The following is a 24,305-nucleotide window of genomic DNA, read 5'->3' on the forward strand; positions in this document are numbered from 1 at the left end:
TTCTTAATGGTGTCTTGAGCAGAACTTTTAAGATGAAATTTAATTTGTCAGTTTTTTTCTTTTATGCTTATTGTTTTCTGAATTAATTTTTGTGGAAGGTGTGAAGTAAGGGTTGTGGTTTATTTCTCCTGTATGATTATCAGTTTTTCCAGCACCATTTGTGGAAAAAACTTCTTTTTCTTAATATAATACTTTGTTGCCTTTTTAAAAAAAATTTTAATTTTTTATCAATATATATAATGTCTTATTAGCCCCAGGGGTACAGGTCTGTGAATCACCAGGTTTACACTTCACAGCACTCACCATAGCACATACCTTTCCCATTGTCCATAACCCAGCCACCCTCTCCCTACCCCCTGGCAACCCTCAGTTTGTTTTTTGAGATTAATAGTCTCTTAAGGTTTGTCTCCCTCCTGATCACTTTGTTGCCTTTTTAGAAAAATTAAATGACCATGTAAGTGAGGTCTTGGTTCTCTATTATAGTTCACTGATGTTTATCTATCTTTATGCCAACAATGCAAATATCTTGATTATAGTAGCTTCATAGTAAGTCTTGAAGTCAGGTAGCAAATTTCCCCTTGTTCTTTTTTTAAGATTGCTAGATATTACAGTCTTTTGCATTTCTATATAAATTTTACAGTCAACTTGTAAGTATATTCCTTAGTTTCCAACTTTATCTCTGTTAATATTTTTCTTGAAGTATATTTTATCTGATAGAACAACTTAACAGTATTAGTTGTTTCAGCCCTTTTATGTCTACTGTTTGCCTAGTATGCCTTTTTTTTTTTTTAACATATTTGTATTTTTTAAGATTTTATTTGACAGAGACATCACAAGTAGGCAGGGTGGAGGGGGAAGCAGGCTCCCCGCTGAGTAGAGAGCCTGATGCGGGGCTCGATCCCAGGACCCTGGGATCATGATCTGAGCTGAAGGCAGAGGCTTTAGCCCACTGAGCCCTAGCCGAAGGCAGAGGCTTTAGCCCACTGAGCCCTAGCCACCTCTCTCTCTCTCTTTTTTTCTAAGATTTTATTTGTTTGAGAGAAAGAGTAAGAGAGCACAAGCAGGGGAAGTGGCAGAGGGAGATGAAGAAACAGGTTCACCACTGAGCAGGGAGCCTGATGTGGGTCTCGATCCCAGGTTCCTGGGTTCATGACCTGAAACAAAAGCAGATGCTTAACTGACTGAGCAGCCCATGTACCCTGTATTTTTTTTTTAAGGATTTATTTATTCATTTGAGAGAGACAGACAGCACATGCTCAAGGGGCAGAGGGAAAGAGAAACAAGTAGATTCCATGATGAGTGAGGATCTCATTACCCTAAGATCATGACCTGAGTCAAAAACAAGTTGGTTGCTTAACTGACTATACCACCCAGGTGCCCCAGTATTTTCATTTTTATTTTTAAAGTGAGTCTCTTCTAGACAGCCAACCATTGAGTCATGCTTTTTATCCATTCTTTAATCTCTAATTTTTAATTGGAAAATTTAGTCAGTTGACATTTAAAATATAATTATTGATAAAGTTGGATTTAGATCTATCATTTTATTGTCTCTTTTGTTTTTTTCCCCGTTTTTTTTTTCTTTCTTTCTTTTCCTTTGATTATTTGAATATGTTAATAGAATTTTTTAAAGCTATACCTCTGTATCTTCAGTGGCAGCTCTGGGGATAGTAGGCTTTTTATTTTTTTTATTTTTTTATTTTTTTTTATTTTTTTTTTATTTTATTTATTTGTCAGAGAGACAGCGAGTGAGAGCGAGCACAGGCAGACAGAGAGGCAGGCAGAGTCAGAGGGAGAAGCAGGCTCCCTGCGGAGCAAGGAGCCCGATGTGGGACTCGATCCCAGGACGCCGGGATCATGACCTGAGCCGAAGGCAGCTGCTTAACCAACTGAGCCACCCAGGCGTCCCGATAGTAGGCTTTTTAGAGTCTACTTATACCACTTTTTTTAAAAGTACAGAAAATCTCATAACTGTATAAGTCCATTTACTGTATTACTTTTGTTTTATGCTGTAGTTGTCAAATGTCACATGTATATCTCTATATATTTTAAACCCCACAAAACAGGGCTAAAGATTTCTGTGTTTTTATCAGATAGTAATCATTTATAATACTCTGAAGTTCTTCCTAATGATCTGAGTCCATATTGTATCATCCCCTTCAGCTAGAAGAATTGCCTTTAGCATTTCTTACAGTGTAGGTCTACTGGCCACAAACTTAGCATATTATTATCTGAAAAGGTCTTGGTTTCACCATCATTCTTGAAGGATATTTTTACTGAATATAGAATTGAGTTGATATGTATTTTTTCTCCCTTAGCACTTTAAAGATTTTATTTCACTTTCTTCTGGCCTCCATACTTTCTGATAAGAAATCTGTGATCATTCATATTGTTGTACCCCTGTAAGTTGAAAATGTCACATTTGCCTCATTCTTTTTGTATGTTAAGTGATCTTGAATTTTATATTGGACACTATGAATGTTATTTTGTGGATATTCTAGAGTCTGTCTTCTCAAAGTATTGTTTGTTTTATTAGTTAACTGGGTTAGAATCAAACTGCTCATTCTTGTTTGGGGAGGCAGTTCAAATCTTAATTTGGTTCTTTTATCCTCAACTGGATTTTCTCTTGTACATGAGTGATTCTGGAGTCAGTTGGATACTTGGGTAGTTTATTTATAGAAAGTGGGTCTTCCCTTTCAAGTTTTTCCTCTCACCATATTCGTCAGTTTGGATTTGTCTGATGTTTTTATATGACTAGATTCAGGTTAAACATTTTTGGCAAGAATATAACAAAGAGAATGTTGTAGTCTTCTAAATGCATCATGTCTTAGTTATTTGGGGCTGCTGTAACAAAGTACCACAGACTGGGTGGCCTATAAACAACAGAACTTATTTCTCACAGTTCTGGAGGCTGGAAGTCTGAGATCAGGGGCCAGCATTGTTGAGTTCTAGAGAGAGCCTTCTTCTGAGTTATAGATCACTGACTTTTTGCTATGTCTCATGTGATAAAAGGAGAGCGCTCTGGTTTCTTCAGCCCCTTATGATGGCACTAATCCCATTCATGAAGGCTCCACTCTCTCATGAGCTAATCACTATGCAAGGGCCTCACCTTCTAATACTATCACATTGGGAGTTAGAATTTCCACATATGAATTATGGGGGGACACAAACAGTCAGTCCATAACATCACATCAAGGGCAAATCATCATCAGTTTGTACTAGTGGCATTGTTAAATTTGATCTCTCTTTAAGCTGGTGTCTACCAGATTTTTTTCTATGAAGTTACCCTTTTCCCTTTTTGTGATCAGTATGTCATCTATGGCATATTGCTTTGATGCTATATGAATATTCTAGTCCCAAGCAGACTTTCACCCATGGTGTTAGCATCAATTGGTGATTCTTGCTTAAATTAATTATTACTATAACAGTAAATGATTATTTTTTTAAATTTCTGCCATTGTTCTACATTGATTAGCTGACATTGTTTTGTGAAGAGGAACTTTCTTCCTTATCCCTTGTTAGTATTTTTTAATGTGGAATGAACTCATGGATTCATTTTTTTCTTGAGATTTTTTTAAATTTTGAAGTCATCTCTGTGTTCAGTGTGGGGCTCAAAATCACAACTCCAAGATCAAGATTTGCATTTTCCTCCAGCTGAGCCAGACAGGTGCCCTGGATTCATTTTTCAAATTCAATGTGTTGTAATTCATTCTTTCCAGTAGTCATTTTGGTGTTCCAGTTGTTCCACATTTGATCAGTGGAAGTCCCTTGAGGTTGTCTTCTGTAAATTTTGGGTATATGCCCATCAATTATTCTGAGCACTTCCTTTTTACTACAAGAGGTTATGGGTTACCATGACTTATTTTGTTTAGATCTGGAATTTGCCATTTCCCAACGGCTCTACTCCTAATCATTAAGCTGTTTTGCCTTCTAACAGTTTTTTTGAGCATCATGTCTTTATTGTAGAAGATTTTAGGGAAATTTTATTCAGAAAAAATTTATCCATGGCCCTGTCCAATCCAAAACACTGCTATAATTTGATATGTATCCTTTCTTTTCCTTTTTTTTTTTTTTAACATAGTTTTTACTGGCACATTTTATATTGAGCCTAGTTTTTATTTTCATTGTTTAACAGTATAATGAATCCTTATAAACTTATTTTCCAGCTTCAGCAGTATCAACATATGACTAATCTTTTTTCACTTATAACATGCCTCCCACCCACTCCCAGATTTTGGGGAAGCAATTTTTAAGCATATATCATCTATAAATACTTTAATATATATCTCTAAAAGGTAAGGACTATTTTTTTAAAAAAATACAGCCACAGTACCACTATTACACAAGTCAGCATCTCTTTTCCCTAATTATCTCATAAGTTTTTAAAAATGGTTTGTTCAAATTAGGGTCCAAACAAGTTTTATACATTGCATTTTGTTGATGTCACTCAAGTCTGTTTTAATCTCTGTTATCCTCCTTTCTCTGTCTTTTTTTCTTTACAGTTTATTTGTTAAAGAGACTAGCTTTTTGTCTTTCAGAATTCCCTTTCTGGATTTTGCTGATTGTATCCCTGTTCTATCTTTAGTGTTACTCTGTTCTAGACAGTGATTTCTGAAAACTTCTAGTTAGATTTGAGGCTTGATCAGGTTCAAGGTTTGATCAGATTCAGTTTGGATTTTTTTTTTCTTTGAGAAGAGTATGTTATAGATGATATTGTATGTTCCATATTGCATCAGTTTGTGAAGCAATCTTGATGATGTTATCTTTTATGATGTTACGATTGATCCGTAGGGTCAACCTAATTCATTCATTAGAAAGCCAGTGCTTTCAACTAATGATCATTGGTGATCATTGCCTAGATCTGTTATTTCATGAAGGATGTCTCCTAATATATTTTTTTAAGATTTATTTATTTATTTATTTGAAAAAGAGATAGAGAGACACCTTCTGAGTAGGGGGAGGGCTGAGGGAGAGAATCTCAAGCAACTGCCTGCTGAGCAAAGAGCCTGCCGTGGGGCTTGATCCCAGCACCCTGAAATCACTACCCGAGATGACTGAGCCACTCAGGCACACTGTCTCCTAATATTTAAACAGTTATAAAGTGGTATATATATGGGGGGAGAAAAAAAAAGGCAACATAGAAAAATCATTACCCCCTCCGCCATTATTATTAATATTTTGGTGTATTTTCCGTTTTTATTTTGAATCCCTGTGTAGTATTTCATCTTGTGTTTGAACATTAGGTTGTTTAAATATTTCATTGTTAAAAAATGGTTTTGTCTTATGAATCTCATTTAAATTCAGATGATTTCCTCAGTATTGATTCCAAAAATGTAATTCATGGGTCAGTAGATATGAATTATTTTAAAATTCTAGATAAATATTGTCAAATTGCTTAAATTCCAGCTGTTAAAAATATTCTGCTATAAATATTATGCACAAGTACTAGTAAGAACTAGACAAGTGACTGTTTTTCTAAGACCTCTAAATTATTCAATACCTCATAGATTGAGGAATTTTGTTCATAAAAATATAATGGTGGTAGGCCCTTTATTTCTGTATCTTAAGTAGGGATTATGTGACTTTAAGATTTTTCTCAGTATTTACTCTTGCCTTTAACCTCAGGTTGGGGGGCACTGCTAAGAATATTTTTATATTATTACTTTTGTCTTTGTATGAACAGGTATTGAGCAAGCCGTGCTGACACTTTAGATGCAATGGCTAGCTATAGCAGCACTGAAGGTTAGGGTCAGGAGCTCAGCATTCAAGTGCACCTCTTGAGAAAGCAAGCTTATCTCTAAACTTGAGAGGAAATTACTACAACTTGAATAGGACAGGGGACCTTTATGGCTTCTCTGAAACAAAGAAGACAATTTGGTATTGTGGTACTGACTTTGGAGTCTAACAGACTGAATTGTATCTAAGACCAGGTATTTACAGAATTGAGGCCTCTGAGTCTTTTTTATTTTGCTTGTCTGTAAATTGGACCCAGTGATGCCTGCCTGTTTTAGGGTTGTTTATACTTAGAAAGTGTCAACATAATCATTAGAGTATTTGAATTAGAAGTTATCTTTAGTAGAATAAGATTATCAAGTCTAGTACCTGAGAGAGCAAAAGGAATTTATTTATTGAATGGAATGAGGTAGATATGGCTTTTCTGTTTCAAAAGTTATTTTAGATCAGACTCAAGAGACAATTTCATCTAAGTTATAATAATATTCTGTTGTTCTTTTTTTAAAGCATTTTATTTATTTTGAGAGAGAGAGTGTGTGCACAAGCATGGGGGAGGGGCAGAGAAAGAGAGGAAGAAGCAGACTTCCCACTGAACAGGGAGCCAGAAGTGGGGCTCAATCCCAGGACCTCAGGGTCATGACATGAGCTGAAGGTAGGCATTCAACCGACTGAACCACCTAGGCACCCCCAAAATATTCTCTTGTTCTTAAAGCCAAGAAAATACTCTGGAAAACTTCTGAATAAGAAATGACCTTGCAAATTGATGAATTATATATATGTTTATATCGAGTGTCAATTTTATGCCAGGAATATAGAATACTGAAGTGGTTAAGAGACAGTCTGCTGGGGGAGATAAGTAGGTAACACAGTAAATAGAGTGTTGTGTGAAAAGTGCTGTGATAGATGCACAGAGAGCCCTGTTTAAGTATAAAGTTTGGGACCTTCTTGGGTCAGGGAAGACTTCCTGGGTACTGCCACTGTTAATGCTGGGCCTGAGTTATTCTGAGAGTAGTATGGAAGATTGGAAGGGTTGAGGCTAGAAACAGGGAGAGAAGTAACAAAGGAGTGTCAGTGGAAGAGGAGAGATAGGAGAATCTTTCAGTGAGAGAATCAATCACACTTTGTGACTGGGGATCAGGTTGAAAGAAGGGAGCTTTGATTTAGGTTTCTGCCTAAGCCCATGTAGGGTGCTCAACTTAAGAGTCCCCCTGAGTAAAATTTAGAAGATGACTATATTAATTATACTGTATTATTTATGTTCCTTTATATATAGCACCTACTATAACCCAGGTACTCTTATATAATCTGAGAATACAATTATGAACAAAAGAGAAATCTGTGCTCTCGTGAAACTTACATTCTCATGGAAAAAACAAATGATAAATAAAACTTAAGAAAAATAAGGCAAGAATCAGAGGATAGAGAGGAAAGGGCAGGGAAGGCAGTGGGCGGCGGGTGGAGGGGAGCTCTTAACTTATTAGATCAAGGAAGACTTCTTAAGGTGACATTTGAATCGAGTCATTCCAGGTAAAGGGAATAGCTATAAAGCTCCTAAAGCAAGAGTGTGTTTGACATGTGTCTTATAGCAGCAGGGAAGCCATAATGAGACAGTGGGATGAGCAACAGGGGAAAAGAGAGGAGAGATCAGATCAGTGATCAGATTATCTGGGTTTTTGCACTTTATTCTAACTATGTTGAAATGGCGTAGAACGGTTGAGAGCAAGGAAGTGATGTAATCCAGCTCTGGCTACTGTGTGAAATGTAGAAGGCCAGGAGCAAAAGTAGAAGTGAACAGGAGGCACTTGGAATATTCCAGGCAGGGCCTAATGTTTCTTTGGATCATAGTGATAGCCGTGAGGTAAAGAAGTTGCCAAATTTGGGATGTATGTTGAGGATTGAACTTACAGGATTTTCTGGAGTAAGACAGAAAACTCGGGTAACACCATAGTTTTGCCCTAAGCAACTGGTTTAGTTATGACTCCATTTTTTGAGATTAGGAAATTCAAGGGATCCAAAATAGCCAAAACAGTCCTGAAACAGACCAAAGTTGAGGGTTCACACTTCTTAATTATATAACTTACCAATCAAGACAGGATGCTGCTGGCATAAGGAAATAGATGGATGGATGGATGGATGATGGATGGATGGAATAGAATTGAGAGCTCAGAATTAAAACCATACATTTATAGCTAACCAGGTTTCGACAAGGCTATCAAAATAATTCAGTAGGGGGAAATAGTCTGTTCAACAAATGGTGCTAAGACGACTGAATATCCACATGCAAAAGAAAAAGTTGACTCCCTTCACACTATATACAAAAAATAGATCAAAGACCTAAATGTAAATACTAAAAACTCTGTAGCTGTCTTAGGGGTAAATCTTCAGGATCTTAGATTTGACAGTGGATTCTTAGATAGGACACCAAAAGTTTAAGCAATATAAGACAAAAATAGATAAAATAGATAAATTAGACACCATCAAAATTTAAAACTGCTGAGCATCAAAGGATGCTATCAAAAAAGTAAAAAGAAAAATATACAGAATGGGAGAAAATATCTGTAGAATTTGTCTTTTAAGGGTCTGGATTCCAGAATATATAAAGAACTTTTAGCATTCAACAACAAAAAGACAACCCAATTAAAACAAAGCACTTGGGCGCCTAGGTGGCTCAGTGGGTTAAGCCATTGCCTTCGGCTCAGGTCATGATCTCAGGGTCCTGGAATTGAGTCCCGCGTGGTGCTCTCTGCTTGGCGGGGAGCCTGCTTCCCTCTCTCTCTCTCTGCCTGCCTCTCTGCCTACATGTGATCTCCCTCTGTCAAATAAATAAGTAAAATCTTTAAAAAAAACAAAAACAAAAACAGACAAACAAAAAAGGGCAAAAAACAAAACAAAACAAAACAAAGGACTTGACCACAATAGCCAAACTATGGAAAGAACCTAGATGTCCATCAACAGATGAATGGGTAAAGATGTGGTGTGTGTGTGTGTGTGTGTGTGTGTGCGCACACAATGGAATACTATGCAGCCATCAAAAAACTAAAATCTTGCCATTTGCAATGATGTGGAGCTAGAGGCTATTATGCTAAGCAAAATAAGTCAGTTGGAGAAATACTAATATCATATGATCTCACTGTTAAGAGGAGTTTTAGAAACAAGACAGAGGATCATAGAGGAAGGGAGGGAAAAAATGAAACAGGATGAAACCAAGAGAGGGAGAGAAACCATGAGACTCTTAAATCTCGGGAAAAAAACTGAGGGTTGCTGGAGGGGAGGAGTGAGGAGGGATGCAGTTGTTGGGTGATGGACGTTGGAGAGGGTATGTGCTATGGGGAATGCTGTGCATTGTATAAGACTGATGAATCATATACCTGTACCCCTGAAACAAATAATACACTTTATGTTAATTTTAAAAAATTAAAAAAAAACCAAAGCACTCAAGTAGTTATTTCTCCAGAGATGTACAAATGGCCAGCAAGCACATGAAAAAATGATCACTATCAATCGTCAAAAGAGAAATTCAAGTCAAAACCACAAGATACTTCACACCCACTAGGATCGCTATTTTAAAAAAAAATAAAAGTAATAAATGTTGGCAAGAATTTGGAGAAATTGGAAACCCCCCCAAGTACATTTTCTGTGGGAATATAAAACGGTGCAGTGGTCCCGAAAAAAAATTCCTTGGTATGCATTCCTGATATATGCGACAGCTTGGATGAACCTTGGAAACATATGTTAAGTGAAGAAAGCCAGTCACAAAAGACGAAACATAGTATGATTCCATTTATATGACGTGCCCAGAATGGGCAAACCTATGGAGACAGAAGTAGATCAGTGGTTTGTCTAGGGCTGGAGGTTAGCAGGGGAATGGAGAGTGACTGCTAATGGGAACAGGTTTCTTTTTCAGTTATTGGAAAATACTATAAAATTGATAGTGGTGAGGGGCACCTGGGTGGGTCAGTGGGTTAAAGCCTCTGCCTTTGGCTCAGGTCATGATCTCAGGGTCCTGGGATTGAGCCCCGCGTTGGGCTCTCTGCTTAGCAGGGAGCCTGCTTCCCCCACCCCTCTCTGCCTGCCTCTCTACCTATTTGTGATATCTGTCTCTCTCTCTCTCTCTGTCAAATAAATAAGTAAAATCTTTTTTAAAAAAATTTTTAAAAAATTGATAGTGGTGATAGTTGTACAACTATGAAAATACTAAAAACCATTGAATTACACTTTAAGTTAATGAACTAAGTAATATGTGAACCATATCTCAATAAAGTTGTTGTATCAAAACAAAAAACGGTGACTCCAGAGTCAGGATGGATACTAGAGGTTTGAGGATAGCAGAGGAGAAATTAAATAGTCTCTGGGAGAGTAGAAGAATAAACTGACTACGGAAACATGATGATTGCTGAGCAGTACTGAGGGGCCACTCGAGCTGTGTGGTCTTAAATATACTGTGAGCCTGTCAGCACTGTTGTGCTGCTTGTAAGGACACGTAATAAGTAGGTAGAAGGTTGGATTTAGCCAAAATAGTACAACAGAAATTAGAAACGAGTTGAGAGAATATTCAAGGGAATGGTTAATATGATAATCGTGAAATCTAAGTTAGGTAAAAAGTGAGGCCATGGCAGGGTAATGGACAATGAAAAGGTGATAGTCTAGAATTGAAACATCCCAGTGGGGCTGAAGGATTATTGGAGTCAGGATATTAGAGGGAGTGACTTGGAGGAGATGGGTGGTGGTGATCAGAGATCAGAGAACGGGACATCTGAAAATGAGATCTTGGAAGTGGCACCGTGACTATTGGCAGGCTCAACCAGAACCAGGGTTGAGGAATCAGGGTTCTTGAATTGGAACCGGAGAACACAGAAAATGAATCGGCTCTTTCTTACTTCTCCCAAGGATCACACATAACTGGCACCATTCGAGATGCAAAGGACAGAGGCTAATTCATTACATACAATGGATGTCTTGGGCATTAGGCCTACTTTTCTCTCAGAACCCCACTTGAGAAAGGCTGAGATGGTAGGATCCACGGGAGCTGATAGCCAAAAGCTCAAGGAACTGAGAGGCCAGCGTATTGGACAGGCCATACCCCAGGTTGAACCTACAAAAACTCCAACCTCATAGGCTTCAGACTAATATGTAGATATTAAAGTCACCAAGAATGATGGCAGGAGTGGTGAAGAGATAAGATAGTAAGCGCTATGTTAAAGTTTTCAAATAATGGCCAGGAAGTGGTGTGGCTGGTCAGGGGCACGTGACCAGGAGGATAGTAGATGACTTCAGTGGGCGGGTAGCAGGGCTAGCACAGTGGTTTGTGTTTCATACTAGGTTTTTCTAGTAGTCTGGAAACAAATGAGAGGCTGCTTACCCCACCTCCAGGTCAGTAGTACTGTGGTGTAAAGAAGAAGAAATAGCCAGTACTTGAGAAGTGCAAAGAGAAACAGTATCTTCGGAAGACAGCCATCTTTCAGTGAGACCAGGCAGATGAAGGAAACTTTCACACAAGCAGCTGAAAACATCGGGGGTTTTATTGATCACGGACACAGGTTCCAAGGGAGAAAGTCATTTTGAGAATAGGAAGATCAAGTTAGCTTACAAAAGTCCCTCCAGATAATAGTCAGGTGGGGTTGAGAATCTAGGTGATGAGAGCTGCCACGGGACATTTGGATTTCCCGTGGTGTCCAAAGTAAACACTTAAGGCAGGACAGGATTAGTCGCGGTTCTCTCTTAAAGGAGCAGTGCTAGCCAAAGGAGGTGTCCATATGACAAAAATGTTCTCCATCTGTGCGGTCATATATGATAGCCAGTAGTCACATGTGGCAACTGAGCACTTGAAATGTAACACACACAAAAATGAAAAAAATATCAGTAACTATGAGACCATTTTTAGGTGGCCTAATACACAGGTAACCACGGTCCCTACAGCGGGGGAAGGGACAGAAAAAAATTTTTGAGGAATTAATGACTCAGAAAATTCCAAACTTGATAAAAACTATAAATCTGTTGATCCAAGATGTTCTAGGAAGCACGGACATAAGAAACAGCATCAGAGGGGGAGCCTGAGTGGCTCAGTGGGTTAAGCCTCTACCTTTGGCTCAGGTCAGGATCTCAGGATCCTGGGATCGAGCCCTGCATCAGGCTCTCTGCTTGGTGGGGAGCCTGCTTCCCCCCTCTCTCTCTGCCTGTCTCTCTGCCTACTTGTGATCTCTCTGTCAAATAAAATCTTAAGGAAAAAAAAACCAGCATCATAAATTTTAAAAGCACATCATAATCAAGTTGTTTCAAACCTGAGATAGAGGAAAAAAAACCCTGAATATCATTCAGAGAAAAAAGGACATGTTACGTGCAGATGGGAAAAACAAGAATTAGTCAGATTTCTTGTTAGGAACAACACACTGCAACTCCATATGGTTCTGTCTAATAAGCAGATATTAAAGTCAACAAGAATGATGGCAGGAGTGGTGAAGAGATAAGATCGTAAGTGGTATGTGAAAGGAAGTGGGGCAGTTGATGGGGTGGCAAGAAGACAGGCAAAATCTTATAAAAGTCTGAAAGAAAAAGGTTACCAACCTAAATTTCTATACCCAGCAAAAAATCTTTAAAAAATGAGGGCTACTAAATGTAATAAAGTATCTCAGATTAGATCCAAGAATATTTAGTGGGGGGTAGTAGTAGGAAAACTGGTGAAATTTGAATAAAGTATGGAGTTTAGTTGATAGTTATGTACCAAAGAGGTCCTGGGTGACTGAGTCAGTTGGGAGACAACTCTTGGTCTCAGCTCAGGTCTTGATCTCAGGGTCGTGGGTCCGAGCCTGGGTTGGGCTCCGTGATGGGTGTGGAGCCTGCTTTGAAGAAAAAAAAAAAAAAATTATGTACCATTGTTAATGTTTTAGTTCTGACAAAGGTACTGTAGTTACGTGAGATTTTAACATTAGAAGAAAGTGAGCATTATAAAGAACATTATAAAGAAATTTCTACATTGTCTTTCCAATACTTTTTTACAATTCTAAACTATTCCAAACTAAAAATGTTATTAAAAATTTAAAAGATGAAATAGAGACTTTTCAGATATACTAACACTGAAACAATTCATCACCAGAGACTTAATTCATAAGAAATATTTAAAGTCCTTGAGGCAGAGGCGCCTGGTGGCTCAGTGGGTTAAGCCTCTGCCTTTGGTTCAGGTCATGATCCCAGGGTCCTGGGATCGAGTCCCGCATCGGGCTCTCTGCTGGGCAGGGAGCCTGCTTCCCTCTCTCTCTCTGCCTGCCTCTCTGCCTACTTGTGATCTCTGTCTGTTAAATATATAAATAAAATCTTAAAAAGATTTTTTAGGTGGCCTAATACACAGGTAACCACGGTCCCTACAGGGGGGCAAGGGACAGAAAAAAATTTTTGAGGAATTAATGACTCTGTCATTAATGTGATCTCTGTCTGTTAAATAAATAAATAAAATCTTAAAAAGAAAAATAATAAAGTCCTTGAAGCAACAGGAACACTACAGTGGACTGGATTGTGTCATCATGCCTCATGTAACTGAGGAGCTCAATTTTAAATTTTATTCTAATTAAGATTTCAGTTTAAACAGCCACACATCTCAGAAAATGGTAGATAATTCTAATGACAGCCTTTTTGCTGGATCTTTAAGGAGAGTACTTATAATACTGGGTCTTTAAGGAGAGTACTGGTAATACTGAGATAGGCATCATGTGGATGGAACAGGCCTCCCCTTCTTCCTCTTACTTCCCACTGAGGAAATGCTAGGTTGGAGGATGGTCAGTCATAGCAGGACCATATATAAAATTCTGTGACCTCCCTTTTTTTTTTTTTTTTTTTTACAATTTTAAAATTTATTCATTAGAGGGCTTGCGAAAGCATGAGCATGGGGTGGGGGGTTAGAGGGAGAGGGAAAAGCAGGCTCCCTGCTGAGCAGGGAGATGGACATGGGGCTGATCCCAGAACCCCAGGATCATGACCTGAGCAGAAGGCAGATGCTTAACTGACTGAGCCACCCAGACACCACTCTGGCCTCCCTTTTTTTTCTACTGAGATAGTTTTGAGTTTGAGGGAGATAGACTGAGTAGAATTTCTCTTGTTTGTATATATAATTTCCACTCTCCTCAAGGAGTCATCATCTTCAATGTTTATAGTTCCAGGCCACATGTTTTTACTTTTTAGAGGGGTTTATTAGAGAGAGAGAGAGGGAGAGAGACAGAGAGCAAGCACATGAGCGAGGGGAAGGGCAGAGGGAGAGGGACAATCTCTGTTGAGCAGGGATCCAGACTTGGGGCTCCATCCCAGCTCAATCCCACACACCCACATGTCTTTGTTTTTGATTGCTTGTCTTCTTTAGATTTTGGAAACAGTGTAGAAACAAATGTTTACGCAGTATTGATAATTGTTCTGTAAGGTTTTGGTTACTTACTTGACCAGGTTACTTACTTGACCATTCTTTTTGTACAAATTAGTATGAGAACTAAAGATTAAGCCCTAATCTAAATTATAGATAAGCTGGGCACTAGTTCTAAGGGTAGTCTTTTTTAAAAATTTATTTTTATTAACATTCTAAGGGTAGTCTTAAATCTTTAGATAAAGCTAAGAAGTAATAAGCTGGAATAATAACGGGAATTATATAATAATAACAACAAAGGTTTGTTGAGGACTTTCTGTGGGCTGGACACTATTACAACTTATTTGGATTATCTGATAGGATCTTTACCAAAACCTGTGAGGGTATGCTGTTACCTCATTTTGTAGGTAAGTCAACTGATACTAAGGTTAAGTTACTTGCCCAAGTTACTCTACCCAACACAGCTAGTAGAATCCTAACTTGGACAACTCTGAAGTCAATGCACTTTATTCTGCTAGGTGTTGCTGCTTTTTAATGTATTAACAGTGCCAAGCCAAGTCCCAAGCACAGCTCCTGAGGATGTTTTCCATCCAGTGTTACACAAAGGCCTGCGTTAATGGTTGTAGGTTATAGGCGGCTCTCTCAGCTCTCAGTGTTATCCCTCCTTTCTGTTTTATCCCTCTGACCTGGTAATTGCTTTTTGGGTAGTTGTCCCCAGATTCCATTGCTTCCTTTTGAAATCTTTGGCTGTTGTCACCAGTAGTTAGGTTTTTGGACTTAAATTTCTTCCTGCAGCTATTTGAAATGGCTGTGTCAACCCTCAAAAACTAAAGCTGTAGGCTCCTTTAGAACAACATCTACCTTCGTGCTCCTTCATAGGGTAATATATTTCAAAGGGAAAATGTAGCTGTAGGGTCCAGTCCAGTTCACTCTGCTCATAACATTTAATAATAGAATTAGCATATAGTTTTCAGTCATGAGCCAAATCTCTCCCCTCATATTCTTTTCCACTTGCCCACTCATTTACCACTTACAACTTTTTCTTTTCCCATCCTTTACCCTCTTATTTCCCAGGAAAGGCAGCCTGCTCCTATAAAATAACATACGCTTCTTTGTTTTAATTCTTATTTTAAGATTTATTTATTTGACAGAAACAGAGAGGGATCACAAGCAGGGAGAGTGGGAGAGGGAGAAGCATGTTTCCCACTGATCAGGGAGCCTGATGCGGGGCTTGATCCCAAGACCCTGGGATCATGACCTGACCCAAAGGCGGACGCTTAATGACTGAACCACCCAGACAGCCTATTAAGATTTTATTTTTTTAACTCTACACCCAACATGGGGCTTGAACCCACAACTGTGAGATTAAGATTTGTACACTCCCACCAACTAAGCTAGCCAGGTGCCCCAACATATACTTCTGTGAAGTTAGACTCTTACTGTGTACCTGGTTCCATGTTTCTTTGTTGTTGTTTTAGCTTTGTGATCTGGATCAGGTTATTTAATATTCATCATCTAAAAAGTACAGATAATCATATATGCCTTGCAGAATAATTGTAATAGAAATTATGTTTATAAAGTCCCTGGCACAGAGAATGTCCTCATAAAACAAGAGCTTTTTTGAGTACATTTCTGTGATTTAATTTGGCAAATGTTTATTAGCATCTAATCAATGCTATACTCTGCTGAGGATGCTGAAGAAACAAAACCCAGAATCTCTGAATTCAGAAAGTTGCTTAGTGTAGAAGGGGGACTGACATATAAACAACAACAGAAATGTGCTAAGTGCAATAGGGGTATATATAAAGTGCTAGAAGCAATTCTTTTCTCAGCCTTGCCTGTGTAGTGCTTTCCAAGTATCTTTTGGAAAAATACTTGGTATTCAAGATGGAGGACAAATAGAGGGGAAAAAAAAAAAACAACCCTTAAAGGTTTCTGTAATCTGTGAGGTGCCAACATTTTGAGAATTGATTTCAGCAAGACACTTGATAAAATCCCTCATGAAGTCCTTATACATAAGATGGAGAAATGTGGACTGGCTGATAGAATAGGAGGTGGATTTGAAGGTGGTTATATGGCTGTGTCCAGGATGGTTTTCTCCTACAGTACTTTATTTTTACTTATAAAATCTGTAGGTTGGAAGGAACCTTAGAAATAGATAGTGTGCTTTAACTTGTATCTAAGACCTCTCTATAATCTGGTCTATTTTTCCTTCCCTTTTAATTTTTAATTCAACAGTACAGAAAAGTATATAGTGCAAAAATATGCCACCCTCCTATTGCATTCCCCAAGTGTCCCTGTCATCCTCCCCAGAGACAAATACTATTAATAGTTGCTTGTGAGGGGAAGGAGGGAAGGAAAGAGTGAGGGAGGAGGAAAAAAAAGTTGCTTGTGTATATGTGATCTTGTTTTATTATGCTATCTTTTTACACCTTGTGTTATAGTTATTAAGTGTATGTGCTGTCTCCCTTAGTAAACTGTAAGCTTAAGAACAAGGACCCTGGGGCACCTGGGTGGCTCAGTCGGTTAAGTGCCTGCCTTCAGCTTAATTCATGATCCCAGGGTCCTGGTATGGATTTCCCACATGGGGCTCCCTGCTCAGTGGAGAGCCTGTTTCTCCCCCTCCCTCTTTAGCTCCCCCTGCTTGCTCTCCCTGCCCCCTGTCAAATAAATGGATAAAATCTTAAAAAACAAAACAAAACAAGGACCCTACTACATAATTTCCTATATATCCCCCAAATTACTTGCACATTGAAGATTAAGATTCTCAATTAATACTTGCTTGATTAAATATTTAAAGGAAATTTGGACCAGGAAGAAGACAGGCTTATCTAGTAAAATGCCATAGGTTTCTTTCCTTGGCCATATCATTTATTATAACCATTTTCCTCAGTGACTTGGATGAAGATGTAGAAAACATGCTTGTCATATATGCAGATGACACAAAGCTGGAAAAGAGAGTTGATAGCATCAGATGACAGAATCAAGACTGGAGATGATCTTAAACTATAATGTTCAGCTGAAAAGAACAGGGATAAATATAAAGTCCTGTGTTTAAGGGGGGGGGAATAACCAACAACTTAGTTACCTAAGTATAGAATTAGGAGACTTATCTTTTTTTTTTTTTTTTTAAGATTTTATTTATTTATTTGACAGAGAGAGATTACAAGTAGGCAGAGAGGCAGGCAGAGAGAGAGAGGAGAAAGCAGGCTCCCTGCCGAGCAGAGAGCCCGATGCGGGACTCGATCCCAGGACCCTGAGATCATGACCTGAGCCGAAGGCAGCAGCTTAACCCACTGAGCCACCGAGGCGCCCAGGAGACTTATCTTGATAATATTTTATTTGAAGATAATTTGGAAGGGTAGGGCATGAATCTTAATTACCTTTAAGCTCAATTTAAGATTTTCAACAAAGCAAATACAGTCTTGGCTGGATTAGTAGAATATGAGTCTCTGTGGGCTAGTTTGTAGTTCTTGTGTTCTCTCTACTGGTCAGACTGCTTGTGGAGTATTTGGTCCGTATAAAGAGAGAGACTGACAAATGGGGATGTATGTAAAGGTCAACTAGGAATGTAAAACTTGGGTATAGGAAATCAGACGGATCTAGATCTATCTTGAGTTCTACCACTTACCATTTGTGATAGCTTGGCAAAGCTACTTCCTCTGAGTTTGTTTCCATACCTTTAGAGTAAGGCAGAATAGTAATACCAATCTAGAGGATTGTTTTAAAGATTAGAATTAACCTAGGCAATCAAAAGTTTCTGCACTCATTAGAGATTGGATTAATGACTAGATATAGTCCCTGCTTTGAAGAAGGTTACATTTCAGTGCGGCAGACAACTGAGTAAATCCAAGATTGTAATGTAGTTTGTTAAGTGTTCAGAGAGCTGACTTATGGAAAAGGGGGTAAACTTACTCATACAGTCCCCAGTAAATACAGAATGAACTGGATTGTTGTGTAGCAATAGAATGAGCTTCCCTAGGAGGAAGTGAATTCCCCTCAGTGAATATATATAATCAAGTTGAGACTGTATGATAACTTGTTGGGGATGCTTATGGAAGGAATTTTTTTTAATGAGTAGAGGGTTGGACTAGAAGGAAAGGTGAACTATGAACAGCGGGGGGCCAAATCCTGCCAGACATCTGTTTATGTGAAGTTTTATTGGAACATACCACACCCCTTGTTTATGGTTGCCTTCTACTACAGTGTAGAGTTGGGTAGTGTGACAGAGACCATATGGCCTGCCAAATCTGAAGTATTTACTGTGGCCCTTTAGAAAAAGTTTCCTGACTGCTGACTAGATCAATGCTTTACAAACTAATTATTTTGTGAACTGATAACCTTCCTAAATTCTATGGCATGGGGATTTCAAGTCAAGAGGGAAGAAGACAAGATTGGAAGTGAGATGGTTATAGTTTTTCTTTTTACTTCAAGGATTGAAGACTAGAAACCAGTTGATTAACCTCCAAGATCTTTTAAGACACTGTTATTTTATAAATAGATGCCTTTTGTTGTGAGACAAAGTATTGGTATGCTGCCTGGGCTAAAGCTGTTTATACCCACTAGCACTGGAAGGTGGTCCTAGTGTGATGGGAAAAACTGGTTGTGTTAACCATTGTGAACTTTTTTCCTCTTATAATTGGAGCACTTCAGAGAGTAAAGATTAGAGCTAATATGGGTACTCATATAGATGTAGCTATCATTACTGTATGTCATAGAATACATCATTGGAGTGTGTGTCACACCAGACAGAATTTTGGTTGGAAAAGTATAAAGGGATTCAGTGTTGCTAGTTGGGGTGCTACACAAAACCTTTCCTTATGTGGACTAGATCTTTTTTTTTTTTTAATTAAAAAAAAATTTTTTTTTTAAGATTTTATGTATTTATTTGACAGAGAAATCACAAGTAGATGGAGAGGGAGGCAGAGAGAGAGGGAAGCAGGCTCCCTGCTGAGCAGAGAGCCCCATGCGGGACTCGATCCCAGGACCCTGAGATCACGACCTGAGCCGAAGGCAGCAGCTTAACCCACTGAGCCACCCAGGCGCCCCAAATTAAAAAAAATTTTTAAAAGATTTTATTTATTTTACAGAGAGAGAGAGAGTGCATGCCTGAGCATGAGCAGGGGGAGGGATAAGTGGACTCTGCACTGAGCACAGAGCCCTTGGGGCTCCATCTCACAACCCTGAGATCATGACCCGAGCTGAAACCAAGAGTGGGACACTTAACTGACTGTGCCACCTGGGTGCCCTTTGACTAGATCGTTAGATCTCATGGCAGTAGGGGATAAAAAGATCTCTCATTAGCAGGAATATCTTGTGGCTGGCAATTTCAGTTCATACATTACAGGTGTTATTCTCTGCTAGAAAAGCAGAGGTTTCCCACACAGTGGACTTTTTCCAGGGGAATAGGATTTTAAACTTTGCTTCTTCACATACATTTTGTCTTTTATATTTGGAGTCTACTGCCAACTAACAGTTTTTTTCTTTCTCTTTCTTTGTCCTTCCCTCCCTTCTGCCCTCCCTCTCCCCCACCCTCCCTCTTCCTTGCTTCCTCTCCCTCCCTCCCTTCCTTACTCTTTCCCTCCCTCCCCTCCCTTCCTTCTTTTTTTGTTGAAAGTATTGACTCGGAGACAAAAAGAGGCCAAGAGCAAGAGTGACAGTGGGACAGTTGCCCAGACATCCCTAGACATTGACAAGTAAGTAGGTATGCTGTGTTCTCGGAGCTCTTTTGACATATTATGGCTTATACTGAATAAAGAGATCCATTCCTTTTCTACCGTGGTTTTTCTTGGCCTTCCAATCACTTCATTGCTTTGATGTCTGAATTTATTCTTTTATTCCCAATTTCTGTTAGTGTAGATGGCCTCTGTATCTTTTTATTCCTAATTTATGTCAGTGTAGATGGCCTCTGTATGTTTAATAACCCTAAAAAAGTCCTGCCACCCATTCCATTTGTACATTGCTCTTAGATTTCTGTTTTCTTTGAATTTGTGTATTGGTGTTTGGCACTTTTGGGAAGCAGTGAGCTATTTTGCGATGTAATGGTATAGAAGTTGAGTTGCAAAATGTTGAGCAATATAGGTGACTTCCTTGGGTTGTGGGTTGCAGCTTGACTAAGAAACAAAGTATATTCTATGGGATGATTGGGTATAAGTGAAACCTCCTGAAAGTAAAGACACTACCAATAATACATTATAGTAGTAGTCATTAGGCAGAAATGTTTATCTTTGAAATATAGATTTTAGATCTGAAATTTCAGGGCTGCTTTCTCTAATTCAGTTGAGCAGAGCTGATCACTTGTTCCTTTTAGAATCCTGTCATGTGGACATTGCTTTAGGACTATATTCATCCTACCATATTGCAGTAATTTTTTTTTCATTTTTGATACTTCAGTCTTCCTGGATAGGCTGTGAATTATTTGAAGGCACATACTTGCCTTCATTCATGTTTATATCCTCAGCATCTAATAAAATGCATCTGAGACAGCAGTTAACAGTAATAGCTGTTTGTCTAACACCTAATATTATGTACCAGTCACTGTGCTAAGTGTATGATTTACTTCGTAGCTCTCACAATAGCTGATAAGATAGTTTTTCTTTCTTTTTTTTTTTTTAAGTAGATAAAGAAATTGAAGGGAAATTATAAGTAACTGGTTAAGATCATGCTACCAGAACTGGCAAAGCCCACGTGACTCAAAAACTTAAGCTCCTTGCACAGTGCTGCTGTCTCTCATGTAGTAGGGGGTTAGTATATGATTTTTGCATTAATTCATAAGTTTTTAAAGGTACACTGGTCTAGCTTTTCTCATAAGGCAATTTTTTGCTCCTATTTTTAAAGACCTCCAGAGTAAGTTTCCGTAGAGCTAATTCAGATCACTCTTGCTGTATAGTAACTGACTAGTAAAGGCCAGAAAGAGTCTAAAATAGCAAGCTTTGGAAAGTTGTCTTTAGCTTCTTAAAACTAAGATGATCTTAAGAATCAAGCAGACCTGGCTTCTGATATTTATTAACTAATAAGACCTTGGGGAGAAAAGTACCTTCTTAATAGGGCAAAAGAATTAATTGAGAAATTGTGTTCAAAGGGCATTATACCAGTTCTTTGCTACAGAAAAAATAGTTAATGATTGTTCATTTCCTTCCTTTGTCCCCAGTGATTCTGTTTTCACTGATGCCCAATAAACCTTACTTCAAGGACACAGTTTCCTCTCTTTCTACAATTATACTGTTATAAAAAGATAAAAATAGCTGTGTATATGAAATTACACAAAAGACTATAGCAGAACTACATGGTTTTGGTAACTTCCTAGTTGATGTTGCAGGTTGTAGAATTAGGGAAGTCAGCATACAGACTTGATTTACTAATCAGACAAGTTCATCCACCCTGGTAAAAATGTCATCTTGATTTAATGCACTTCGTGTTCCTTTTTCTGTCTAAATTTTAACTTCCCTTTGAAAAAAACTATTACACTTAATTTCAGAAGAGTTTGACAGAATATTTTATGTCTGAAGAGCAATCAGCATTGTTTGAGATAGTTAGAAGAACTGATTTCATTACCATCCCACTGCTGCAACAGCAGGGTACAGAGAAACAGCCAGGGAAAACCGCTAATCAGTCAGTTCTTTTGATTGGCGTCGGGTTAGTTTTATTGGCGATCCTGCTGAGCGAATCTGCATTGGTTGACATGTCTCCTCCACAGAATAACGTAAAAACACAATTGAGACAGAATAACATAAAAACACAATTTAAGACTTATCCAGGAGCCCAGAGGCAAAAACAAATCTTAAAACTGCTTTTTCCCCCTTTCTTCTGATTGGCTAGGAATGAGAAGTGTTATCTCTGTAAATCCCTGGTCCCATTCAGAGAGTACCAGAGTCATGTGGACTCCTGTCTCCAGCTTGCAAGGGGTGACCAAGGAGGTGAACCTGAAGAGAGTGGGAAGGTATGCTCAGTTATGGAAGAGAAGCAGCAGCAGCGGCTGAGGAATCCAAAGGTGTGTATGGAATGCTTTAGGAAATTCTCCAAAGTTCTGTTCTATGCTTTTTTCCCTTCCTCCTTACTTTTCTATGTATCTAGAAATAATATTTCGTTTTAAAAGTATATTTTCTTTTAATTAAAAAGTAATATATGCTCACTGTAGGAAATATAGGAAATTTTTTAAAAAGCATAAAGAATCAGGGAAAATTATCACCCACAATTGAGCTACTTAGAGATAACTGTTAGTATTTTGGCCTATTTTCTTTTTTATTCTATGCATTTTTAATGTAGTTGAGACCATATGTGTGTATATATGTATGTGTGTGTGTACGTGTGTGTGTGTGTGTGTGTGTGTGTGTGTAAACTTTATAGCATAAATACATTCCTGAGTGTCTTTTTTTTTTTTTTTTTTTTAAGATTTTATTTATTTGACAGAGAGCACAAGTAGGCAGAGTGGCAGGCGAAGGGAGATTCAGAAGCAGGCTCTCTGCCAAGCAGGGAGCCTGATGTGGGGCTTGATCCCAGGACCCTGGGATCATGACCTGAGCCAAAGGCAGCCGCTTAACCTACTGATCCACCCAAGTGCCCCACTGGGTTTATTTTCAAACTGTTTTTAAAAATTACTCTTAATGTTTATATTGCTTAACCACTCATATTATTGGACATTCAGGTTCTTTCTAATTCTTTGTATTATAAGATTGTATTTGAACCATTAATCTGTGTACCACTAACTATTTCTTAGATTTCCTAAAGTGGAACTCATGTAAACATTTTAAAATCTGTTGAAATGTACCACCAAATTCCTTTCCAGAAAGGATATACAGTCATACCCCCACTGCCAGGAACATATTTGAGATCAACTCTATTTAGCACCTTGTGTGTCTGGTCTTAGGAAGCTGTGAGGTCTGGTCCCTGGTATGGGGAAGATGAATGTGCTTTCTGGGCTTTGCAATTAAAGATCAGGAAGATCAAGTCTTGGCTTAGAGATCAGAGATGAAGCAGCAGCTCCATATGCGAGGCTTACTCACTTAGCAATCACTGCACACTAAGATGGATAAGCCATTATCTGTCATGACAAAAGAAAGGGACCCTGGTATGCATGGGGTGATGTGATTGGGAGTTGTGGCTTATAGGTAAGTGCCTGTATCATAGAGCCAGTTGGCTCTTCTGGCATCACTACTTCAAGAAGCTACTCTGAAACTGTTATTTTCTATTCTAAAATCTCTCCAAATCTATCATAGGTCAATGGTTACTGTTCTTTAATATCTTTGTGGAATAATTTGCCTTGACTCTGGTTATCCATTCTTGGATAATATTCTTGGCATAAAGATATATTCTGTTCATCATGGCAGTTTGTGTTTTTACTTGTATACCCTCATTTATTAGAAAGCAAAAGACTTTCCTAGAGCTATGTCCTACATTCCTTCTCTCTGGAGATAGGTGTGATCTGGGCTAAGGAACGTTGTATTTTAGATTCTATGCCATGAGATAATCCTTTGATCTGTTTTTCTCTATCATAGGAAAAAAATCGCAGTGAAGGCCGGCTCCTCAGTCTCTTGGAACAGACTGAGCACAGGACTGCAGGTGAAGACCCCACAACCAGTTTTCTGGGCTTATGTCATAGGCCTTCCAGTAAAAATGGCTACTGCCAACTCACTGTTTGTTGGAGTTATGTGGATTTACATTTGGCCCATTAGCCAGATTTTGAGACTCCTTTTAGTTTCCCTTAACTAAGGAACAGGACTTCCTGTTAAGGGGAAAAAAATTCCAAATCAACAGGGGAATGACACAGCCCCAGATACCTTCCAAAGGAACAGACTTGGGAAACTAGACATGCAGATATTTCTGCCTTCTCCTAATGTTTTGTGCATCATTTATTACTTGCCCCAACCTGCATTCCAGAGGGATTGTAGGAAGTAACTTTGTCTCTTTGTGCCTAGTATTTAGGGAGCAGTAGAGTGGATTGGTTATGAGCATTGCATAAAGTTAGCAATACCAACTTCATAGATTTTAAGGATTATATCTAGTAAAGTTCCAAACATACTCCCTGGCATAAGTAGGCTCTTGATAAATGTTAGCTGCTATTATTATTATTAGTTGCTGTTGTTAAATTTCACTAGATGCAAATGGAAGAGGAGCTTTTGCTTAAGCCTGGTGAGATTGCTTACCTTCTCATTCTAACAGTTCATTCCCACTAAGCAAATCTGTTTTGCCTTCTGATGACTATAAAAAGGCAGCCTCTCCAAGCCCTATAGCCTGC

The 24,305-nt window shown here is 38.5% G+C and overlaps 1 protein-coding gene across 7 annotated transcripts in view; it reads left to right on the forward strand.

The window, feature by feature from the left end:
- UIMC1 (ubiquitin interaction motif containing 1) overlaps positions 1-24,305 on the forward strand; it is a 173,772-nt gene that overhangs the window by 148,118 nt on the left and 1,349 nt on the right. For all 7 annotated transcript variants that reach the window (XM_082723139.1, XM_082723144.1, XM_082723142.1 and 4 more), the window contains 3 exons: positions 19,689-19,767; positions 21,890-22,061; positions 23,566-23,629. In XM_082723139.1, coding sequence (XP_082579265.1) covers positions 19,689-19,767; positions 21,890-22,061; positions 23,566-23,629 — 315 coding nt within the window. The remainder of the gene's footprint in view (positions 1-19,688; positions 19,768-21,889; positions 22,062-23,565; positions 23,630-24,305) is intronic.

The sequence above is a fragment of the Mustela nivalis genome (genome assembly GCF_964662115.1).
Source record: "Mustela nivalis genome assembly, chromosome: 3".
Classification (NCBI taxonomy): Eukaryota; Metazoa; Chordata; class Mammalia; order Carnivora; family Mustelidae; genus Mustela; species Mustela nivalis.